The sequence below is a fragment of the Hippichthys cyanospilos genome, chromosome 20 (assembly GCF_059441005.1).
Source record: "Hippichthys cyanospilos isolate Australia breed blue-spotted pipefish chromosome 20, RoL_Hcya_1.0, whole genome shotgun sequence".
NCBI lineage: Eukaryota > Metazoa > Chordata > Actinopteri > Syngnathiformes > Syngnathidae > Hippichthys > Hippichthys cyanospilos.
Genome location: NC_142388.1, coordinates 7,196,283 through 7,215,279, shown reverse-complemented (window position 1 = coordinate 7,215,279; position 18,997 = coordinate 7,196,283). Strand labels below are relative to the sequence as shown.

The following is an 18,997-nucleotide window of genomic DNA, read 5'->3' as shown; positions in this document are numbered from 1 at the left end:
ATGGCACATTGGAGCGCCGCTAGTTAGTGGCTAATTGATGCTAGACGCAGCTATAACGCAGCTTTAACGAAGCCAGAACCACCAGTAAACACCGGCAATGTGATTTTAGAACAAGGTTTTGTTGTTTGTATCGGGACTCGGGAGCAACAGTTTCGGTAAAAAGACTAGTAATGTTTTTACGTCATGGTACGCTGCCGGGAAAAAGTTTATAATAAAAGCTTTAGAATTAAGTCTTTATTTTCCATATATCTAAAACCACAGTTATAAATGTATTCAACGTTTAATATAAACAACAGGTTAATACCCTCTCAATAATTCCCCACCTTTTGTTCTCTTCCTTCTCCTTAAATAGTGTGGCCGTGACCCGCTCTAAAGACATGCCTTCATTTGGACCCCCTATCCCAGAGGGCGTGACCTTCCCCAAGTCCTCAGTGTTTCGGGACTTCCTCCTTGCCAAGGTCATCAATGCGGAGAACGCAGCTCATAAGTCCCACAAGTTCCGCGCCATGGCCACACGAACGCGCCAGGAGTACTTGCGTGACCTGGCCGAGCGGCACACCACCAGCACGCCCATCGACCCGTCGGGAAAGTTCCCCTTTATATCACTGGCCCACAAAAAGAAAGAAAAGAGCCGGCCGTATTCTGGCGCCGAGTTGCGCAGCCTCGGGGCCATCACCTGGCCCGTCCACGCCGAAGATCCTGGGACCGGAGGAGAGATCGATGCGCTTCTGGCCATCTCCAACGATTTTTTCATATTGTTGGACCACGATGCAAAAGCTGTGGTTTTCAACTGTGCCACCAAGGACGTGATTGGCTGGACGCTAAGCAGCCCGGCATCTTTACGGATTTTCTACGAGCGGGGAGAAAGCGTGTCGCTAAGGAGCATCAGTAACAACACGGAGGATTTCAAGGAGGTGCTCAAACGACTGGAGGTGAGAACTAATACACACTACACACACGCCGACACAGCCAACAATGTAAAACTGTAGCAAAACAGAGTAGATCTCATCTTCTTCAACTCTTCATATTTTATTTTGTCCATATATGGAAATGATTGTTGTTTTCGTTTTCCTCTCGATGCAACTCGAGTTCATTTTTCCATGAATACCCAACGTTGCGCAACATTCTTGTTTCACCAAGGTTATGATTGTGTGTACGTATGTAACATAAGACCACAATTCAATAAACGAGTCAAATGGAATACCCGTCCATGTTCTCTCAACAGATGCTGCATACCTCACTACTCCTAACCGAATCCCCTGGAGACATCAAAATCTTTACATGATTCGGATCCGTTTTAGAAAGATTCCTGTTTTTGAACAACATTGTACTCGTACTTTGGTTCAGTCTGCTCGTTTCTCGGTGGCCTACAGATCAATAATGTTGTCAGGGAGAAAAAAAAAATCTAATTTTTAAGTTACTTTGAATAGGACACACCCATACTTTTGGTATTCATTTTTGGGGGAGAAAAGTATGTCTTATATTTGGGGAAATACGAGAATTCTTTGTTTTTATTTTAGTAAATTGAAATAAATTCCCCCTTTTTTTTTCCAATCCCGTTGTAAGAGGCTCTGTCACAAAGTTTTCTTTTTCAAACACAGCTTGCATTCTTTAAAGTAAATCAAATTCAAACACATTCATAAGAATGTACAGAAAATGTTGCGTATCCTCCAGTGGTATGCTATTTTTATAGCTGGAGCAGTTATCACTACACAGAGCACACACCCGCGGTGAAAGCGCAAGCCAGGTCAAGGTTGACCGCTTTCAACAGTACTGTGGTGAGCTGCACTGAACTGAACTGAATTCTACTTCTTAATGGAAGACTTTTCAAAAGAAGTACATAATCATAAAATGCGCAATATAATTTATGTAACACCATTATCCACTCATTCAATCCCAAAGATGTATTTTGCAGTTCAATCCCATCCTACTTTTTTTTAATTTTTTTTTATTTTAATATTGATCAGAAAATGGTAGGTGCTGGATGAGGTAGAAAAAAAAAATGTTCATATCAGGGGATGGCATTTTAAAACAATTATTTAACAGACGATTCATTATCTCCGTTGTCAATCAGGGAAGTTTAGTCCATCCCTCGTTTGTTCTCGCGTCACTCCCGTGATGAGGTCTGATTACCCCAGACAAAAAGTCGCAAACATTTATGCTTGGCTAGCAAATCAATAGCTTCCATTCATTTTCTTTGTTGACTACTTGCACACAGCCTGTCAACTATGATTACTGCAACTTTGTCTTTCTTTTTTTTTTTTTTTTCCCCAACGATAATGGGATTTGTCTCCCGATTGCACTTTGGTCGTCTAGCATCTCATTGTGCTACTGAGGGAGTTTCAGCAACACCTCTGGACAACATGCTCCTAATGACTCGTACACCTACACATACAGAGAAGCCATTCGAGCTCTTTAGAAGCTGTTGCCATGGAAACTAGTCGGGGGGAGTGTTCTTGTATAATTCCCAGTGCTTTAGAACCCATTAATTTCCCTATCGTCTCGCTACCCACACACACTCACATGTTCAGTGCGGTTTGATTTCGTGCTAACAAGTGTAACGCTTTTATGTCACATTTTCTCCATTTGGTGTTCATCTTTAATCATTTAGGCTGCCCCGGAGCAAGGGGAAGGCTTGGCGAGTGGCCTTGCGCCACACGCTCCATCGGAGCTTTTATTCTCAAATCTTTTCTTTGACACAATCGCTGCATACAATATTAACTGTCGATTTGAATTTGTTTGGGTAAAATCAAAGGAAATCCAAATGAATGGTTGCTGTGCCGTTTCATTGCTATTGTGCTAAAATATGTATCCCGTCTTATATAGTTTCATAAACACGCAATGAACATTAACCTTCAACTATCACCGACCGTAATCAATAATGCATTAAGGCCAAACTGCGAAATGAGCCAACGTGTAACTATTGATGTTTGGACGTGAATGAGCGCGGAGAGCGAAAGGGATGCTGGGGGATGGATTTTCTTGCATGCCAGCGTCAAGCAGAGTGGGGGCGATCAAAAGAAAGCACACGTGTGGGTGAGCCAGACAAAGGATAACAAATAACACCCCACTCACACCAAAGTCCCAGAACTGAGGTGTTTGATGAGATGAAGTGAAGTGATGTGCTTGATCACCGAACGTGTTAAATGAGAGTGCAAATGCGCATTGGAAAAAAAAAATAACTGTAAATTACGATAAATTTGACATCAGCAGAACAGTCTGTCACTGTCAAGGTCTCAATTATGTTCAAGCCTTCTTGAAAATGTTACCTGAGGTCGACATGTTATAGTTATTCATATATATATATATATATATATATATATATATATATATATATATATATAATACACACACATACCTCGGTGAGGAAGGGAGTTCTGAATAAAATATATGCATGTGTGTACACATATATATATATATATATGTATATGTACATATATGGGTATATATTGTTGTTTTTTTACGGTGGGTGGGGGATGTGTTTCATGCTTGTCATGTTGTGGGAGTGTGTTGCATAGGATTTGTCACTTGGGTTGCTACGTTAAAAAGTAACTGCCAAGCGGTTGTCAAAAAAAAAAGCTTCATTGTTGATTATGCTGGGTAATCGCATCACTTGACACAGCTGGAATCCAGCAAGAGCGTTGAGATTTTTACCAAGCTATTCACAGCGCCGATTTAAGTGTTGATGATTTGTGGCAAGGTTAGGGAGGCACTGCGGGTATTTGACGAAGCGTCGCTACTTTTCAGCTCATCCTTATGCTGCATTAATGGCAGAAGTTGGAAAACAGCTTTTATTAATCGCAGGAAAAAGACAAACATGCCAGGTTCATGGGCTGCTGTCATTCAATATTTTGTGTTAAAATATAGACGTGTTTTTTCTGTGATTTACCAACTGACTTTTTTCGCTCCAATAGTTTATTAAAAATGTGTTCATCTCTTTACCTCTTTCATGACCAGTTCCTGACTAAAGGCTGCGAGACTTCTGAAATGACACTCCGTCGAAATGGCCTCGGGCAGCTGGGCTTCCATGTGAACTATGAAGGCATCGTTGCTGAGGTATTGGCAATTGACCGTATATTGTCTCTCTGCACACTTTGTCGCCATTTGTGTTCACAAGTGAGCAGGACCTCCCAGCTAACATTGGGAGATAGGGGAATCCATATGCTAATTTTGTCTTTAATGAAAGCCCTCTAATTTCCAAGTGAATTTGTTCAAGCACATAATAGCATCAGCCATCCGGCCACTAGGTGGTGCATCATGGCAAGGCAAAGCTTCGAGGCAGTTCAAATTTCAAATTTGACTACCCCACTTGGTTGACTTTTTGTTTTTTTTCCACCACAGCCTTAGCATCAAAAGCCTAATGTACAGCAGCCATTCCAAAAAGTTAACCTAAATACTTTCACTTCTTTCTTTCTAAGTGAACCTCAAGGTTGAATGATAATAATAACCACTGTTATTCTCTGCTAGGTGGAGCCGTACGGCTACGCGTGGCAGGCAGGGCTGCGGCAGGGAAGTCGATTGGTGGAAATCTGCAAGGTTGCGGTCGCGACACTAACACACGAGCAAATGATCGACTTACTGCGCACCTCCGTGACCGTGCGCGTATCCATCATCCCGCCGCACGATGACGCCACACCGCGCAGGTACGTTTGGCAGAGAAGTTAAAGTGATATCATATTCTTTCTGGCATGTTATGATTCCAGTGGCACGCACAAGTGTAGTTCCGTGACCTTTGTCCTTATTTCATCCCACTCCAGGGGCTGTTCAGAGCTCTATCGCATGCCGATGGCCGACTACAAGAGCAGCAGTAGCGACAGCGGCTCTTTTGAATACAAGTTCCCCTTCCGCAGCAATAACAACAAGTGGCAGAGGACATCCAGCAGCCCCCAGCAGTCCCTGACCGCCTCGCCACAACCTCACACGCCCAACAGGGCCATCAGCCTGGGGAGTTCAGTGGGGAAGACCTTGTCAGCGGAGAGGCTTGAAAGGGGAGCAGTCATCCCACGCAGTGTCAGCAGCGATGGCCGCCCACTGGACACCAAGAGGTATGATGTAACGTTTATTATGAAATGCAAACATGCCATTCTTCTCATTTGGAAATTCTAGTTCGTGATTGTAGATGCCTGTACTGGGTATCAGCTGCTACTGCGAGAACCGTTACCTTAAAATAAGGCCAGGTATCGAGCCAGCTACTTGGTATCAGTACTTTTCTATCTCTAAAATAAATATATAACACTGACAGAAAAGTATATAACACTGATAAAAAGAAATAACATTTTCACGTTTTTTTTCGCTATATTACAAGTTTATCTATACTTATTTCATTAGTTTTCTTTGCTTATTTGTTTATTTATTTAGGCTTTTTATCTTCATCCGCTTCAAGCCGTTTTTAGTCTTCATACTTTAAGTATCTCCTTGTTGGGATTTAGCCAGTGTGTATAAAATATCGGAAATAACGTTGAGGGAAATGTGAAAAGACAAGCTTCTATAAATTACACATCCATGCAGAAGTAGGGTAAAATATTTTCTTTCCCTCTCACAATAATCACAGCACATCCGGAGACTTTTCCTCGCAAAGAATTGTCTCTTAGGTGGATTTCTAATCATAAACCAACAATATTTTTTCATCCAGACTGTGTGTGTTCACAAGCGGCGGTGTGTTCAATTTCCCAGGATATCTCCAGGCAGCGAGAGCTACAGCCTGGCTTCCTCTCTGGCTCTGGGCCGCTCCCCTCATAATCGCAGCTCTCCCAGTAACCTGTCGTGTTCCAGCGACGCCTCCGGCAGCTCGGCTCACTGGAGACAGAAGTCCATGCCTGAGCAGTAAGGAAGATAGAAAGCGTTGCTCTTTTGTGATGGCCTTGTTCAAGAATTTTCCACACACTAGCGCTATTGTAAAGGGCTCTTGTGTGCGTTCCGCATTTTTCAGTTTTGAATACTTATTTGCTAGGTTTGCGGGGAGTCGCCACTCTCCCATGTCCAATGAGAGACAGGTTGTTGGAGAAGGCGGTTCAAGTGGAAAGTCTACCTCCAACTGGTCCCGGATGGAGGAAGGAGCGGCTGAACGAGGTTCAGCAGGCAAGTTTTGTTTGAGAACAGGATCGTGCACTGCTTGGGTTCGCTGTTTGAGTCGATGTACAGTAGGGCCGCACGATTATGGCCAAAATAATAATCACGATTGCTTTGGTCAATATTGAAATCACGATTGTTCATCATGTTTGGTCAAACATAACTTATTTATTGTCCTTTTTTTAATCAAGCAGTATATAAACATGGTTTCAAGGCTCGATACTAACAAACAGTAATAATAAACTGAAATAAATAAATAAAGTAATACTGTATAAATAAAACAAATCCACCCCCCCAGGACAAGGCAAAAACGTGAGCACACTTTTGCTCACAGTGAGATGTGAGTCACAGAAAAAGTCTCGTTTTTGCAAATAAAAAGTGGCAAGATAATGAGACAAGCAGGCAAGGGAAAGAATGTGGAAGAAGGGAAATGACAAAACTTTTGCTCACCTGTATCTTTGGCAAGATTTACTAACGGAGAGAGAAAGGAGGGGAAATTCCTCCACTTACTCTCCCCGCTGTTGGCTGAAAGACTTCTTGCGAGTTTTTCCCTCCCCTCTCATTCCGCCGCCACCATTTCTATCTCCCATTCAACTTTTTTCCCCTGCATTCGTACATCTGCTTTTATTTATTTGCAGACGCGTTCCCATAGCATAGCTTTTGCAAACGCTCTTTATTTCTGTCCGCTATGGTCAGCGGCAGCGACCGAAACTACGGTCTTGTTTGCCACCCCATTCTGGTTCTCCACTGGACCTTTCAGTGGATTGTTCGCCAGCTTTACTTTTGTGTTCTCAACCCGGTTGTGGCCCCCGCAATCACATACAAAAAGCCGTCATCTTTCATTTTGTGGTTTGTTTAAAGCCCTTGCGTCTTTTTTGGTTAGGGTGGAACAGTTCAGGCTGCAAAAGTTCATACCGGGTCAACCGAGAGTCCACTTCCAGCTTGGGCTGCGGTTTAGCATTGTACACTTGCCCCAAAAGTAAAAACTTGTCCCGAAAGTAAGAAAGCAATGAGGCTGTGGTCTGAGCAAAAATAGTCACACAGTGCAGAGGATCTCAATTGTGTGTATCTTAAAATTTCACAGGGTTTCTGGAGGTATCAGCAAACATCATTTAATGTGCTGACAGGAAGAGTTCATTTAATTTTCTAATTAGGAGCATCTTCATTTCAAATTAAGAACAAATTAATTAGAACATGAAGCCATGAAATGGAAAGAGCAGTCTTGTGGTCTGCAAAAGAGTGCTGGTAGAAGTGAAAGAGAAGATCCTTGAGGCTGTGGAAGGGAGGACCTACAAAAAGGGATTCAAATAGAAAATGATATACAGTATGTCTGTGTTGTTGAACTGACTTATCAGTCAAGGTCGTCATTCTAGCAACACATTCAGTTCTCTTGTATGCTAAGTGAAAGGATCCTTGTTCAAACAAAACCAGGTGGTCAGTGACAGCAAAAATATTGGACTAAAACTGGCGCAATACTTATTTTCCATTACACAGACATGCAAAAATGTGACCGTTAGTTTATTTTCTATGTGTAGTCAAGCAGAAATGATTAATTAATGAATACATACTTATCACTCACGATGAAACGTAAAACTAGTAATGACTAATAAAATACAGAAAAATTGCCTGATTCCTAACATAGCACTCACTAAAGAGTCCGAAGAAGTAACTGTACGTTTTAGAACTGCATTGTGGTTTCTAGGCCTTGAGTTTGACACCTGTTACTAGGTAGAAATTTATTTTGACTGCTTGATGCACCGTTTACAGCCCAATATTTTTTCCAGGCCAGTATACATGTTGTTTTTTGTTTTTTTTTGCATGAAAAACACACTAGTTGTATTTTTTTTCCGAACGTAATCTCAATTTGTCAGCTTTTTTATGACATTAGTGTCGTATTTCCACAGAATGCGATTTGATCATTTTGGCGCGCATCGTATATAGCCACGCGCCATTCAGTCAAACGATTTGGTCGAGATCATATTTTCAGCGACTCCGTTTCCTAAGTGGTAAAATAAACTTCGTCGGTCCTCGAGCAAGCCAGCAGGCACACGTGTGGCATCCGTTTCTAATGAGTACAAAAAGCCCCGTGGGCAGCAACGTGGAGAAAAGCCCGTGCGGAGTAATGCGCAGAGAGATAAGATAAAATCATCCCGGTAGATGTTGCCATAACTCCCTGGGCGCTTTCTGTCGTGTTACCGCCATGCCGATCTGCCGCCTCTGGAGCTCGTATTGCGTAAGATGTAGACAATTACACAACAGTCCCATGTAGTTTAGCTTCAGCACGCACACGCACGTTCATTCACACAGAACAGCTTGCCCAGAACAAGCCCAGCAGGCGGTGTCGTGGGACACATTTTTTTTGTGATGTATGTTGCGTTGGATGACAAGTGATGTATTTTTTTTTGTTTTTTTGATGAAAGCAGTGAGACACAGACTGGCAAGCGTGTGTCATCAGCCTCATTGTAACGTCAGTATGAGTAGCCACCACTCCATGTGAATCAGTGGCTCTCAAACGTGGAAAAATCCCTTAAAAATCATTTTTGAATTCATTAAATGTTTCAGGAAAATAGAAGTTCATAAGACACATTTTATGTTCGGTAGGTTATTCAATTTCATTATTTTATTAAAAGACCAGATTATCACCCGTATTGGAATGGACAACCGAACTTGACAGGTGCCACCTCTCGTTACCTGTCACGATAATGATTTATTTTTGTGAACGCAGCTCTACTATGATCCCAAAAGAGGACACTTTTAAGTTGAATATTTTTCTGTGGACAAATATTTATTTATAATTGTTTATTTTTGAGAACAGGTCCGACACTTTATGTTGATTTTTAGTTTTTTGGGGGGGACAAATACTTTTTTTTTTTTTTTTTAAACAGATCTCTTCTGAAGAACACTATGTTGATTTTTTTTTTTCTGTGGACCAATACAAATTAATTTTGAGAGGGTTTATAATATTAAGTTTAATAAATCAGACGCCGATAGCATGTTTTGAGTCTTTTTTTTTTTTTTTTAACCCAATAATTCTTTGCACTGATTAAGGGGTACTTACCTTAAAACAAATATCACAGGGGCTACATCACTGAAGAAAGGTTGAGAACCACTGATCTAAATAAATAGCTTCAAAAGTCATCTAGTTGTACTTCACGGTTTTTAAGTGTCCTTTCCAACCAACCCTGATTATTATTATTTATTTATTTTGTCCATTTATTTTGCAGAAGCACCAGTCTCTAAATCTGGTCAAGGCTACTCTGGAGGACCCAGAATTCAAAGACAAGAGCAGGTCATCCACCTCTCCCCAAAGAAAGGCAGTCAGGTGAGGTTTATTTATTTAACACTATTTAGTTCTACCATCAATATTTTACATACACGTTTTGTCATGTCATGATCACTACTGCACTGTATTTTAGAAGAGAAATTTAAAAAAAGAAAGCAATATACCAGTGTTACTTAAAGACAATTTGGAATTTTGATGTTGTATGAAGAAACAGGAATTGACAGGCCACAGAAAATGATGACGTGGACTGACACGCAGTCGATGTACGGGTTACGGTGTCCCTGGCTTATGTTTTTTTCACGTTACAAAGTGGAATGCTAAGTTTTTTCATCCCCTTTTTACGTCGTTTTTGCCGCTTTACGGCATCAACAGCTGTTATGACCTATGGGGTTGGCTGTGGTTTTTTTGCCTCTTTTTGCCCTCTTCAGATGTTTTTATGTAATTGCTCTTATTTTCTGTTCGCGTCAAACTGCCTGCGCTGCAACGCGCCACTAAGATGCTAGTCTGCTATTGGTCGGCATCACAGTATCACTAAGGTGCGGAAATGCTAAAGACTTGATCTCGTGTGAGTGCATTCAACATCGTATTAATTGTGCATTTTAATGCTTAATTCCAACTTGAATTGGTTAGCCACGGGTCCCATGATTGCGAGTGATGTTAAAGGGAGAAGTAAGAAGATTCGCGTGTATATATTCTCTCCGCCTTTCTTCTTCAGTCGGACGGTCCTTACTCCGGCCACTCCAGCAGCAATACTCTTTCGAGCACGGCGTCCAGCGGGGGCCACAGCGACAGCGATAAATGGTATGAAATGGGGGCCGGCGGAGGCTCCAGCGGGGACCAGGGTGAGCCGGAACCCAACGGGCTGGGAGGCGGAGGCTACCTCCAGGGCACCTCGGCCGACAGCGGCATCGACACCAGCTCCTACGGGGCCTCGCACCACAACCACCCGCACTCTCATCACGGCAGCACCACCTCCCTGCTCGCTCCCAGCGGAGGTCGAGAGAGCAGGGATCGGTCGCCGTGGCACAGCCCCACTGAGGGCGGGCGAAGAATGCTGGAGAGGTCGCCGGCAGCCGCCGAGTCCCCGGTTCCCCCCGCGGAGAGGAGCCTGGATAGCGCCGGCCGAACTCCTCCTACTCATCTCCTTGTTCGAGATAGCAGCACCTTCAGTCTGAGTGATGGCGGCTCTCACTCAAGGTTGGTTTGCGTCAAAATAACAACAAAAAAAAGCTTGATCTGGGGGAAAAAAAAAGGTCAAATCTTTGCTTGCAACTATCCACATCTCAGACACAGCTCCCCCCGGGAAGAGTCCTCCTCAGCCACTTCCCCGTCATCCCAGTCTTCGGTGTCTCCTGGACCAAAGAGCTTTTACCCTCGCCAGGGAGCTCAGTCCAAGTACCTGATAGGTTGGAGGAAGCCCGGTTCCACCATCAATTCGGTGGACTTTGGTGATACACGCAAGTAAGAAAACAAATGGAAATGTTATGTTGCCTTGTTTCCTGTGGCCAAGTAGTTTTTATTCTTTTTTTTTTTTATTTGCTTTCTCGTTTATTATACTGTTTATTAGTTAATTTAATGTACATACCTAATTTTTCCCTTTTATGTTGTCTACGTTTTTGTTTTTTTTTTCTTTACAATATTTCCTTGTTTCCATTTATTTCATTTTGAGTGTTTTTTTTTTTCCATTTTTTGATACTGTATGTTTTTAGGTTGTCCCCCAAAAATCTATGAAACGGCGAGGACTCAAAATATGAACTGCTTTTAAGCGAGGGTAGACGATACCGTTTTTTTGCCAATATAAAAGAAAAAATACTGGCAAAGTGTTTCGAAAAATGTTTCATCAACATACGGCGGAAGGTTGAACTTTTGAAAAGTTTCTGTCTTGTGCTTCTACAATGTCACGTCATTTAGAAGAATTGATAATTAGAAACAGCACCTCAAAAATGAATGTATTTTTAACATTTGATATTAGCATTGCCACCTACTATGTTGTTTCCAAGGCTTTCTTCAAGATTGTCGTCAATTTACATTATTAATAAAAACATGACATTTAGTAACTGTTAATAATAGGCCGGCACAATATTAATGTATACATTCAGCACACCTGCTCAGCATGTACACTTTACCAAGCTTTTTTTTTGTCCGCCAATGTTGACTCTTGCCCACCCACTCACGCTTCCTTTTGTGCGGCTTGATTCCCCCCTGGTGGCTGCAGAGAAAATTACATGTAAATCCCAACGGCCTGCATCCAAGGCTCATCAGTTATTCCTGTGTGATTTCAGGAAATCCCCAGGGGAGAGTGGAATGGAGGGTATTCCAACTCCGGCAGCCAGGCCTTCCTTAAGGGACATGCACTCTCCACAGCCACACGCTAAGTCGACTATCGAAGAAGATGCGAAGAGGCACCCTGCCAAAGATAGCCCTATTCCCGCACGCAGATTTAAGGAAAAGGTACCTATATATATATTTATAGTCGCTTCTAGTTAAACTAGTTTTGCGGCTTCATCTTCTTGCATGCAACGTACAGTACATATTGTGTTGAATTAGTAATAAATGCTTTCTTCTCCAGCACGCACAGAAATCCCCGCCGAGTCAGCCCCCCAGCCGCCGCCGCTCGCTCCATCGCACCCTTTCTGATGAGAGCATCTACCGCGGCCAGCGCCTTCCCTCCCTGACCGACTCGGTGATGGAGGCGGCGCTCGGTGCCGACGTCCTCTTCAGTTGCTCCACTCTCCCGCGCTCACCCACCACCCGTGGCGTACCTCTTCGACGGCCCTCCTATAAACTGGGAGTCAAACTCCACGGTAACACGGCGGAAGGAATAACATAACGTTGAAAATGTATTCGGCCCCATGTTTTGCTGTATTTTTAAACACAATCTTCTGTCGGTTCAAAGGTGACCTCTCGGCGTCTGACACGTCGTTGGTGGATTTGGTGGAGCGTCATCGCGGGCCTCTGCCTCAGGAGCTGATGCCCCTCCCATCCTCCGACAGGGACAGCCCACTTGACTGGACACACCTCGTGGATGTGGCCAACACCTTTGACAGTGAAAGAAACACTCACTATGGTACGTGTTAGGGATGGGCCGAAATTAAATGGCCGCAAGATTTTTCGTCCCTGCCTAGCAGGAGATCTCCGACTCTTCCAAATAAACCGTGTCGTACCAAATAATCTAAGGCCACGAAACACCTCAAAACACTTTTGTTTTGAAGTTCTTCCTGGAAGCATCATTCAAAAGCAGCATTTTGTCAAATTGACTATGGGAAATCCACAAAAATAAATACATTTTGATTCAGTTTGAGTAGAGTCCCCACAAATAGCAACGCTAACTGGAAATATTTTGTTTAATTAAAAGTTAAAAAAAAAAAGACACAGTTAATCCTGGCAAGATGTTAAGAACAAATGGTCACTTGGCGTTCATTCGTCTATCCTTCCAGTTCAGAGAAGTTACGTGTTTGGAGATTCGAACCACCGAAGCAGTGGCGCCTCAAGTCCTCAGCAGAGCCACATTGAGCTGCAGCCTGCTCCCATGTCCCGGCCCGCATCCAGGTAACGCATGCAATTCTCTTTCTTAACCAAGTTTGAAGACCATAGTTTTGGCGATAGTTCATTTTTTTAAAGAATCAAACTTGTTCATTCTATACAGTGAGGGCCACATAGGACTTGAGAGAAAGGTGACCAAATTAGAAGCCATGGTGAAGATGCTCCAAGAAGACCTGAAAAAGGTACAGTAGGTGCCAACGCACTTTAATTACCTCCGTTACTCTCATCGTCAGTGGGGATTTCAAAAGATTTTTTTCTGCATCTTGAGCTGACCTTCAAGCTGTGTACACACTTACCAATTTTTAACATCTTAACTCTTTTTTTAATATGAGACCTTACTTGAGTACTTACTGCATGTAGTCAACTGAATCGTACTACCAAAATGGGCCTGTGGGAGGCAGTGTTGCTGAGGTCATGCAGACCCAATTGACAAAGTAAATTAAAAAAAAATAGATAAAGTGTCTAATTTGTCTTCATTTTTGACCACACCCACATATATGATTGTTACTGGTGAATATTTGACGTCTGTGGCAGGAGAACTTTAGGGAATAAACATATCCAATCTCGTCAAGAAGAACAAGAAGTTTTTTTTTAATTTGTTTGTTTGTTTGTTTTACCTGCTAACAAGCAGCTCCACTATTAAGTCTCCTCCTGAAATCTTGTTGAAGCATCGTCAATAAGTGTCTTTAAGGACACAATTACGCTACAGGCGAAATGTACATATAACATACAGTATATGTGTGAACTAAATGGTAGTTAGCTAACACGCTAACTGGTTAGCGTAGGCAAATTTTGTTTTCTATATTTCATACAGTACGTATCAAAACTAAATCTTGAATTTGAGTGTAAACACTAGTGCCAGACTATACAGCATTTAGTTTATTTAATCTGTAGTCACACTTTAGACCAAGTGAAAGTATTCACAATGGAGTGTCGCTATAATTCTCCATATGTTGTTGTGTTATATTTCCAAGCAGCTACCGCGCACATTTCTTTACACTGACTAGCAATGTGATGTACACCTACACATCTAAAGATAATATACAAAAGCTGTAAGAAGAGAAAATAGCCACTAGTGCTTTTTACTATTGTTTACAATTTATTATTGTTTTGCATCTAAGCCACACAATAAGCATTTATAATAGTAGAATATAAGTCATCAAAATAAAGGCATACAACGGTTTACAAAGGTGTTACTCTAACACTGTTTAGTAGTAAGTTGCTTCATGTTCCACTTAATTCACTCTTAATTTGAAAATAAATTGTACTATTCAAGGCAGTAAAATTTTAATTCATCCCCGCAAGATACTCGTGTCTGCATTTGAGAACTGCAAGCGGGAAAGTTGATTTTTCGACTTTAAAATATATTCTACATACAATCTTTTTAATTCCCCCTCTTATGTATTTTCAATAAATTTAATAGATGACCAAAGTTCCTTTTTTTGATAACATTCAAAGCGAATTCTTCCACCTGCAGTAAAAAACGCCAACACGTTTGTGTTATGGTAAAATATCTTGACCGGCATTTCCATTTTGAATTCCCAGGAGCGAGAGGAAAAAGTTCGGCTTCAGGCTCAGATCAAGAGGCTGTGGGAGGACAACCAGAGGCTTCAAGAAGAGTCTCAGACCTCGGCTGCCAAGCTCAAGAAGTTCACCGAGTGGGTCTTCAACACCATCGACATGAACTGACACACACTTCAAGGCACATGAAAGGCAGTCCCACTTCAAAATCCCACTCAGATCACTGATTGGCTGTACGCCACAGTCATTCATTTTTGTCGTGCACGTTTTTCGTCGAAAGGGAAACACCGCCCCCTTGCGTAGACCGGAGGGACCGCCGCTTCCACCAGTTACAAGCCGGTTGAACAGAAGCCATTTCCGACCTGCTGTGATCCCGCAGTGGATGTGGACTTTCATCCTTTTTTTTTTTTTTGTCAGCTTGGGTATATAGAAGGAGATTTTTTTCGTGCCGAATCCAAGCCAGCAGAAGATATCTGAAGTATTCAAAAGACTTGAGGGGATTCCTACAATGCACGGTGAATGTAACAATTCTTGCAGGCCCGACCACTCGCCGTTCACTGGAACACGCAAAATGAGACGCTTACCCACCAAACCGTGGGGAAGGCTTTTTATATTCCCTCAACTGGAGATCAAAGGTATATGAGGCTGGATTTTTATCTTTTTTTTTTTCCCCACAAACGCTCCCAGGGCTTTTTGTTTCTTAACCAATGACTCAGCACTGAAGGGATTTTCTTTTCTTTTTTTTTTTTTTTTAAATCAATGTTATTTCCATAACCAACTCGTCCATCCCCTCCAACGATGGGAATATATTTAAAAGCCATGGGCAGCTGCGCCACGCCATAACTTCAAGACTTCAATCCGGAGTGCTTTGTGTTTTAAAAGCAATAGGAGAAAAATCCCTGACAAGATTTGAAAACCGTTGTCAAAAATACGCCACTGCGCCACACGAGCCTCCACCTCGTCTTCACTTTAAAGCGGGGAGCTCAAAAGACGGGAGAGAAGACTCTGGAAGAAGCTGGAATGGTGGTCATTTGAGATATTTTCGACGGAAGAGGATGACAAAAGGGTCTATTTATTTCCTTGTATTATAATTCCAATTAACTCATTCACTGCTAGCCCAGTAAAAATGGACGTTCATAACCGTCACTGGTAGTGAATAAGTTCAGAAGTTGCTCTATTCGTACAGTAAAACTGACATCAGTGTTTAGTCCAGCAAGAAGTAGAAGAAAAAGCTCTGAATAACTATATAATTTAATGGCTTTCTTTCTTAATCCTGGTTTAAGCCTGCATTTGAATTCTGTATTACGTTGTGTTTTGTGGTGCTCCAGCCTGCTGTCGTGTTGCTTTCAGCGCCCTCTAGTGATGACCAGTGCAACTTGTCATGGTTATTCCACATGCCGCCACTTTGTACACTTTGCATTTTCCTTCTTCGGAAAAAAAACAAACAAAACAAAACACAGAGAGCCAGGAGCCAGCTTTGACCGACAATCAAGAGTTGATGTTTGGATAAAAGTAGCTGACTGGCGCGCTCGTTTGGTTCACTTGTATTCTTTCCCTCAGGTGTGTGAACGTGAGGATGCTCGCGAAAGGTTCCGAGGATATTTGACAGAAAAACGATCCGTCTTTGGATGCAGCAACAAAACCCACTGCGTCGTGTGTGAATGCATGCATCATAGCGTAAATGTCCGTCCGTCTTTCCAGCTGTGCCTACAGTCACTTTGGGTCATTTTTCCTCGCATAGAGAACAGGGACGTATGTATGTGCCTTTGAAAATTCACCTTGGGCAACACATGTAAACCAAACATTCCCAACTTAAGCCAACGGCTGTATGTGTCCATTTTTTGGACTTTTACCGTCCAAAGAGGGGGAAAAAGCCCTTCAAACACAACACGATTGAGGGGAAAAAAAGTGCTTGTCGCAGTTAAGATAAGCAGAGCACGTTCAATCTTGTCATTCGTTGGATATTTTTAAAAATGGATGCTAAAAATCCCCAAACCTTATTCAGTTTCCCCTATTTAACAGCGAATAATTTGTTTGTGCACTAAACTCTTTGAACGTTGAATTTAGTCATCCCAAACTGTCAAATGGGTGTTGTCATAGGAATTTAAACATCACCGTGTTGCCGTCAAAACAAGCTGCAAATCCTGCCACCACACTTAAAAAAAAAATAAAAAATCTCTTAACTGCTGTCATTCCGCAGCGATTAGGATTTTGGCCATATTATTTCCAATAACGTGATATCGGGGAGTTGATTTGTTTCTTTGCACAAATTCTTACAAAATTCTTTGTGAGACGCTCAGGCATTCAAAGTAGAACAAGTGCGTGTGCCTTTTTGCATTCAGTTCCGTGCAGTGCGTCGCTGTACCAAAAGCTATTTTTCCAATAAATAATTTATTCCGCTAAGTGTGGGACCGCAGTACAAAATGTCGTTGTTGCTTGCTTGCTAAACTTAACATCCCCACTTGAAGAATCTCATCATCTGAATTTGATGCTTTTTCAACCTGACTGCACATGGCTCCTCGGCATGAATGTAGAAACTAGCGGGACGAAATTAACGTGATGTTTACATAAGATGCAGGTGTATCGGGAGAAATTACAATATTGGTGGATCTCTTCAAAAAGTGGAATTCGTACATTATGTGGAATCATACTCGCCGTATTTGGGAAATCTTTTTGATTCTTATGTCCTAGTTCTTCAGCTGGTGAATTTCGATGTTTAGTGAGCCGAAAGAATCAAAACATTTGAATGTGCGGGGGATCTATTTGGTTTACACACTATAAAAACAGCTTGGTTAAAAAAAAAAAAAAATCCCAATGCGAGTCACAAAATAAATAACCCGACCTTTAGGTGGATTTGACCAAAGTTTTTGTGTTGCTTCCACAATTTTCGAGTTTTTTCTCGACAAAACAACCCAGAAGGTCAAGTTGTCACTTTTAACCCAACTGTTTTTAGAGTGCATTTTAACCATTGACATGGAATTCCCACAATATTTTAATTTCCTGAACCGCACCTGCAGTTACCTCAGTTCCGCTGTTAGAACTGAGCAAAAGAAATGAAAATGGTTCTGTTTTAAGAATCTCTATATAGATTATAAATGTTAATGGATAACTGTATTTAGGATGGTGGCGCATTTTGGAGATGAAGAATTGTTTCAGTCATCCAATAACTGTGAAGCATAAATCACTCAGAATAATTGAATGCCACAGGTAATAGAAACAAAAAGTCCTGCCAAATTGCTTCAAAACGGCCAATAGATAATAATCCATGTTTTATTGTACATGCAAAGTGCTTAGTTTTGTATTCTGAATGAAGAAAGGCTGAGTGATTAAAGTGCGACATGTAAATGTTTTTGCTTGCACCCATTCAATCCACTACATTTATTCCGTTTAACCAACTTTTTTTTTTTTTTTTTTGCCTGTCAACGTGAATTGCTCGGACGTTCCATTTTGTAAAGAACCTTTGCACATATTTTTGTCAAATAGATGGAGTTTACATATTTTGGAAAAAAAAAGAGTGCCGGAAGGATCCATCCATTCTGTGCAATTTTGTAATTAAGATGTGCTTTGCTGCTCTAGTTTGCTGTTATTGCGTTTTCTGGCCAACAGAGGGAGGTGCTCGACTTTTCTTCGAAAAGAAGAAAACTAGAAAATTCCCCCGTTAGTTTCGTTCCCAAAAGCCATCCAGACTGATGGAACAAACAGGTTTGAAAACCATTAAATCTGTATGGATGCTCGTTCCAGTTTGGTCAGTGGTTGCAGTAGAAGAACTTTACAGAAAGCAAAATGCTGTTGAAATCCTGTGTCTATATCGTCTATGTAAAATGTAAAGGTATGGAAAACAGACATTTGCAGTGATCACAGTATTAAAGTTTCTGAAACAATTGCTGTTGTGGTTACCTTCATGCAATTCGGAAGAAAACCAGAATGCAATTCTAAAAAAAATATGGTATAAGATATATTTGACTGCTTCTCAAAGATTTTTTATTTTTTTTTTTGCATGATGCAAGTGCCATCAACATCGAAACGAAAGCAAAGCCGATCGGGACAAAATAAGCAGCGAAATCTAAACAAACTCACGATACTGAGATAAATTAACAATAATACCGTACAACAGAAAAATTAGCTTTTGAAGGGACTCATTTATCCATACAGACACTCTACCGTAAAACACACATTGAATGTAATATTTTTAGTCGATAAAAAAAAGTGGCAACGTAAGATGGCTACTTCATGGCTTCAGGCGGTTTGGCTTGTGAATGTCACGTGTCCAAATGCAGTAAACAGGTGAGTCTTAATTGATCGTTACGTGAGAATACGGTGCAAGAAAAATTTGGAAAGGAAAATAAAACTGCTATTCCCCCCGTAATGGTGAGTTTAAATTGAACATTTCTAAAAAAAAAATGTTTCGCTCATGTTTATCCTTTGAATGACTTTAAAGACGCGAAAGGGTTCATAGTCTTTTTTTAACCTTGCTGCGCCTTGCTGCTCCTTTTAACACTGTTTTAATACGTTTCAAATAAGCAATGAGCTAAAATGGTTGAAAAGAGATTATTGAATCATTCGTTTTTTTACGGAAACATA

At 41.5% G+C, this 18,997-nt stretch overlaps 1 protein-coding gene across 2 annotated transcripts in view; it reads left to right on the top strand.

Annotated features, from left to right (window-relative positions):
• sipa1l1 (signal-induced proliferation-associated 1 like 1) overlaps positions 1 to 18,297 on the top strand; it is a 51,708-nt gene extending 33,411 nt beyond the window's left edge. The window contains exons 9-23 of one of the 2 annotated variants that reach the window (XM_088403512.1): positions 353 to 932; positions 3,958 to 4,056; positions 4,468 to 4,643; positions 4,758 to 5,045; positions 5,674 to 5,823; positions 5,951 to 6,078; positions 9,294 to 9,391; positions 10,068 to 10,549; positions 10,640 to 10,813; positions 11,635 to 11,803; positions 11,922 to 12,156; positions 12,249 to 12,419; positions 12,790 to 12,901; positions 12,999 to 13,077; positions 14,441 to 18,297. In XM_088403512.1, the coding sequence (XP_088259638.1) occupies positions 353 to 932; positions 3,958 to 4,056; positions 4,468 to 4,643; positions 4,758 to 5,045; positions 5,674 to 5,823; positions 5,951 to 6,078; positions 9,294 to 9,391; positions 10,068 to 10,549; positions 10,640 to 10,813; positions 11,635 to 11,803; positions 11,922 to 12,156; positions 12,249 to 12,419; positions 12,790 to 12,901; positions 12,999 to 13,077; positions 14,441 to 14,584 (3,085 nt within the window). In that variant the 3' untranslated portion in view covers positions 14,585 to 18,297. Of the gene's footprint in view, positions 1 to 352; positions 933 to 3,957; positions 4,057 to 4,467; positions 4,644 to 4,757; positions 5,046 to 5,673; positions 5,824 to 5,950; positions 6,079 to 9,293; positions 9,392 to 10,067; positions 10,814 to 11,634; positions 11,804 to 11,921; positions 12,157 to 12,248; positions 12,420 to 12,789; positions 12,902 to 12,998; positions 13,078 to 14,440 lie in introns of both variants that reach the window. The other variant, XM_088403509.1, reaches the window with a different exon arrangement.
• The last annotated feature ends 700 nt before the right edge of the window (positions 18,298 to 18,997 follow it).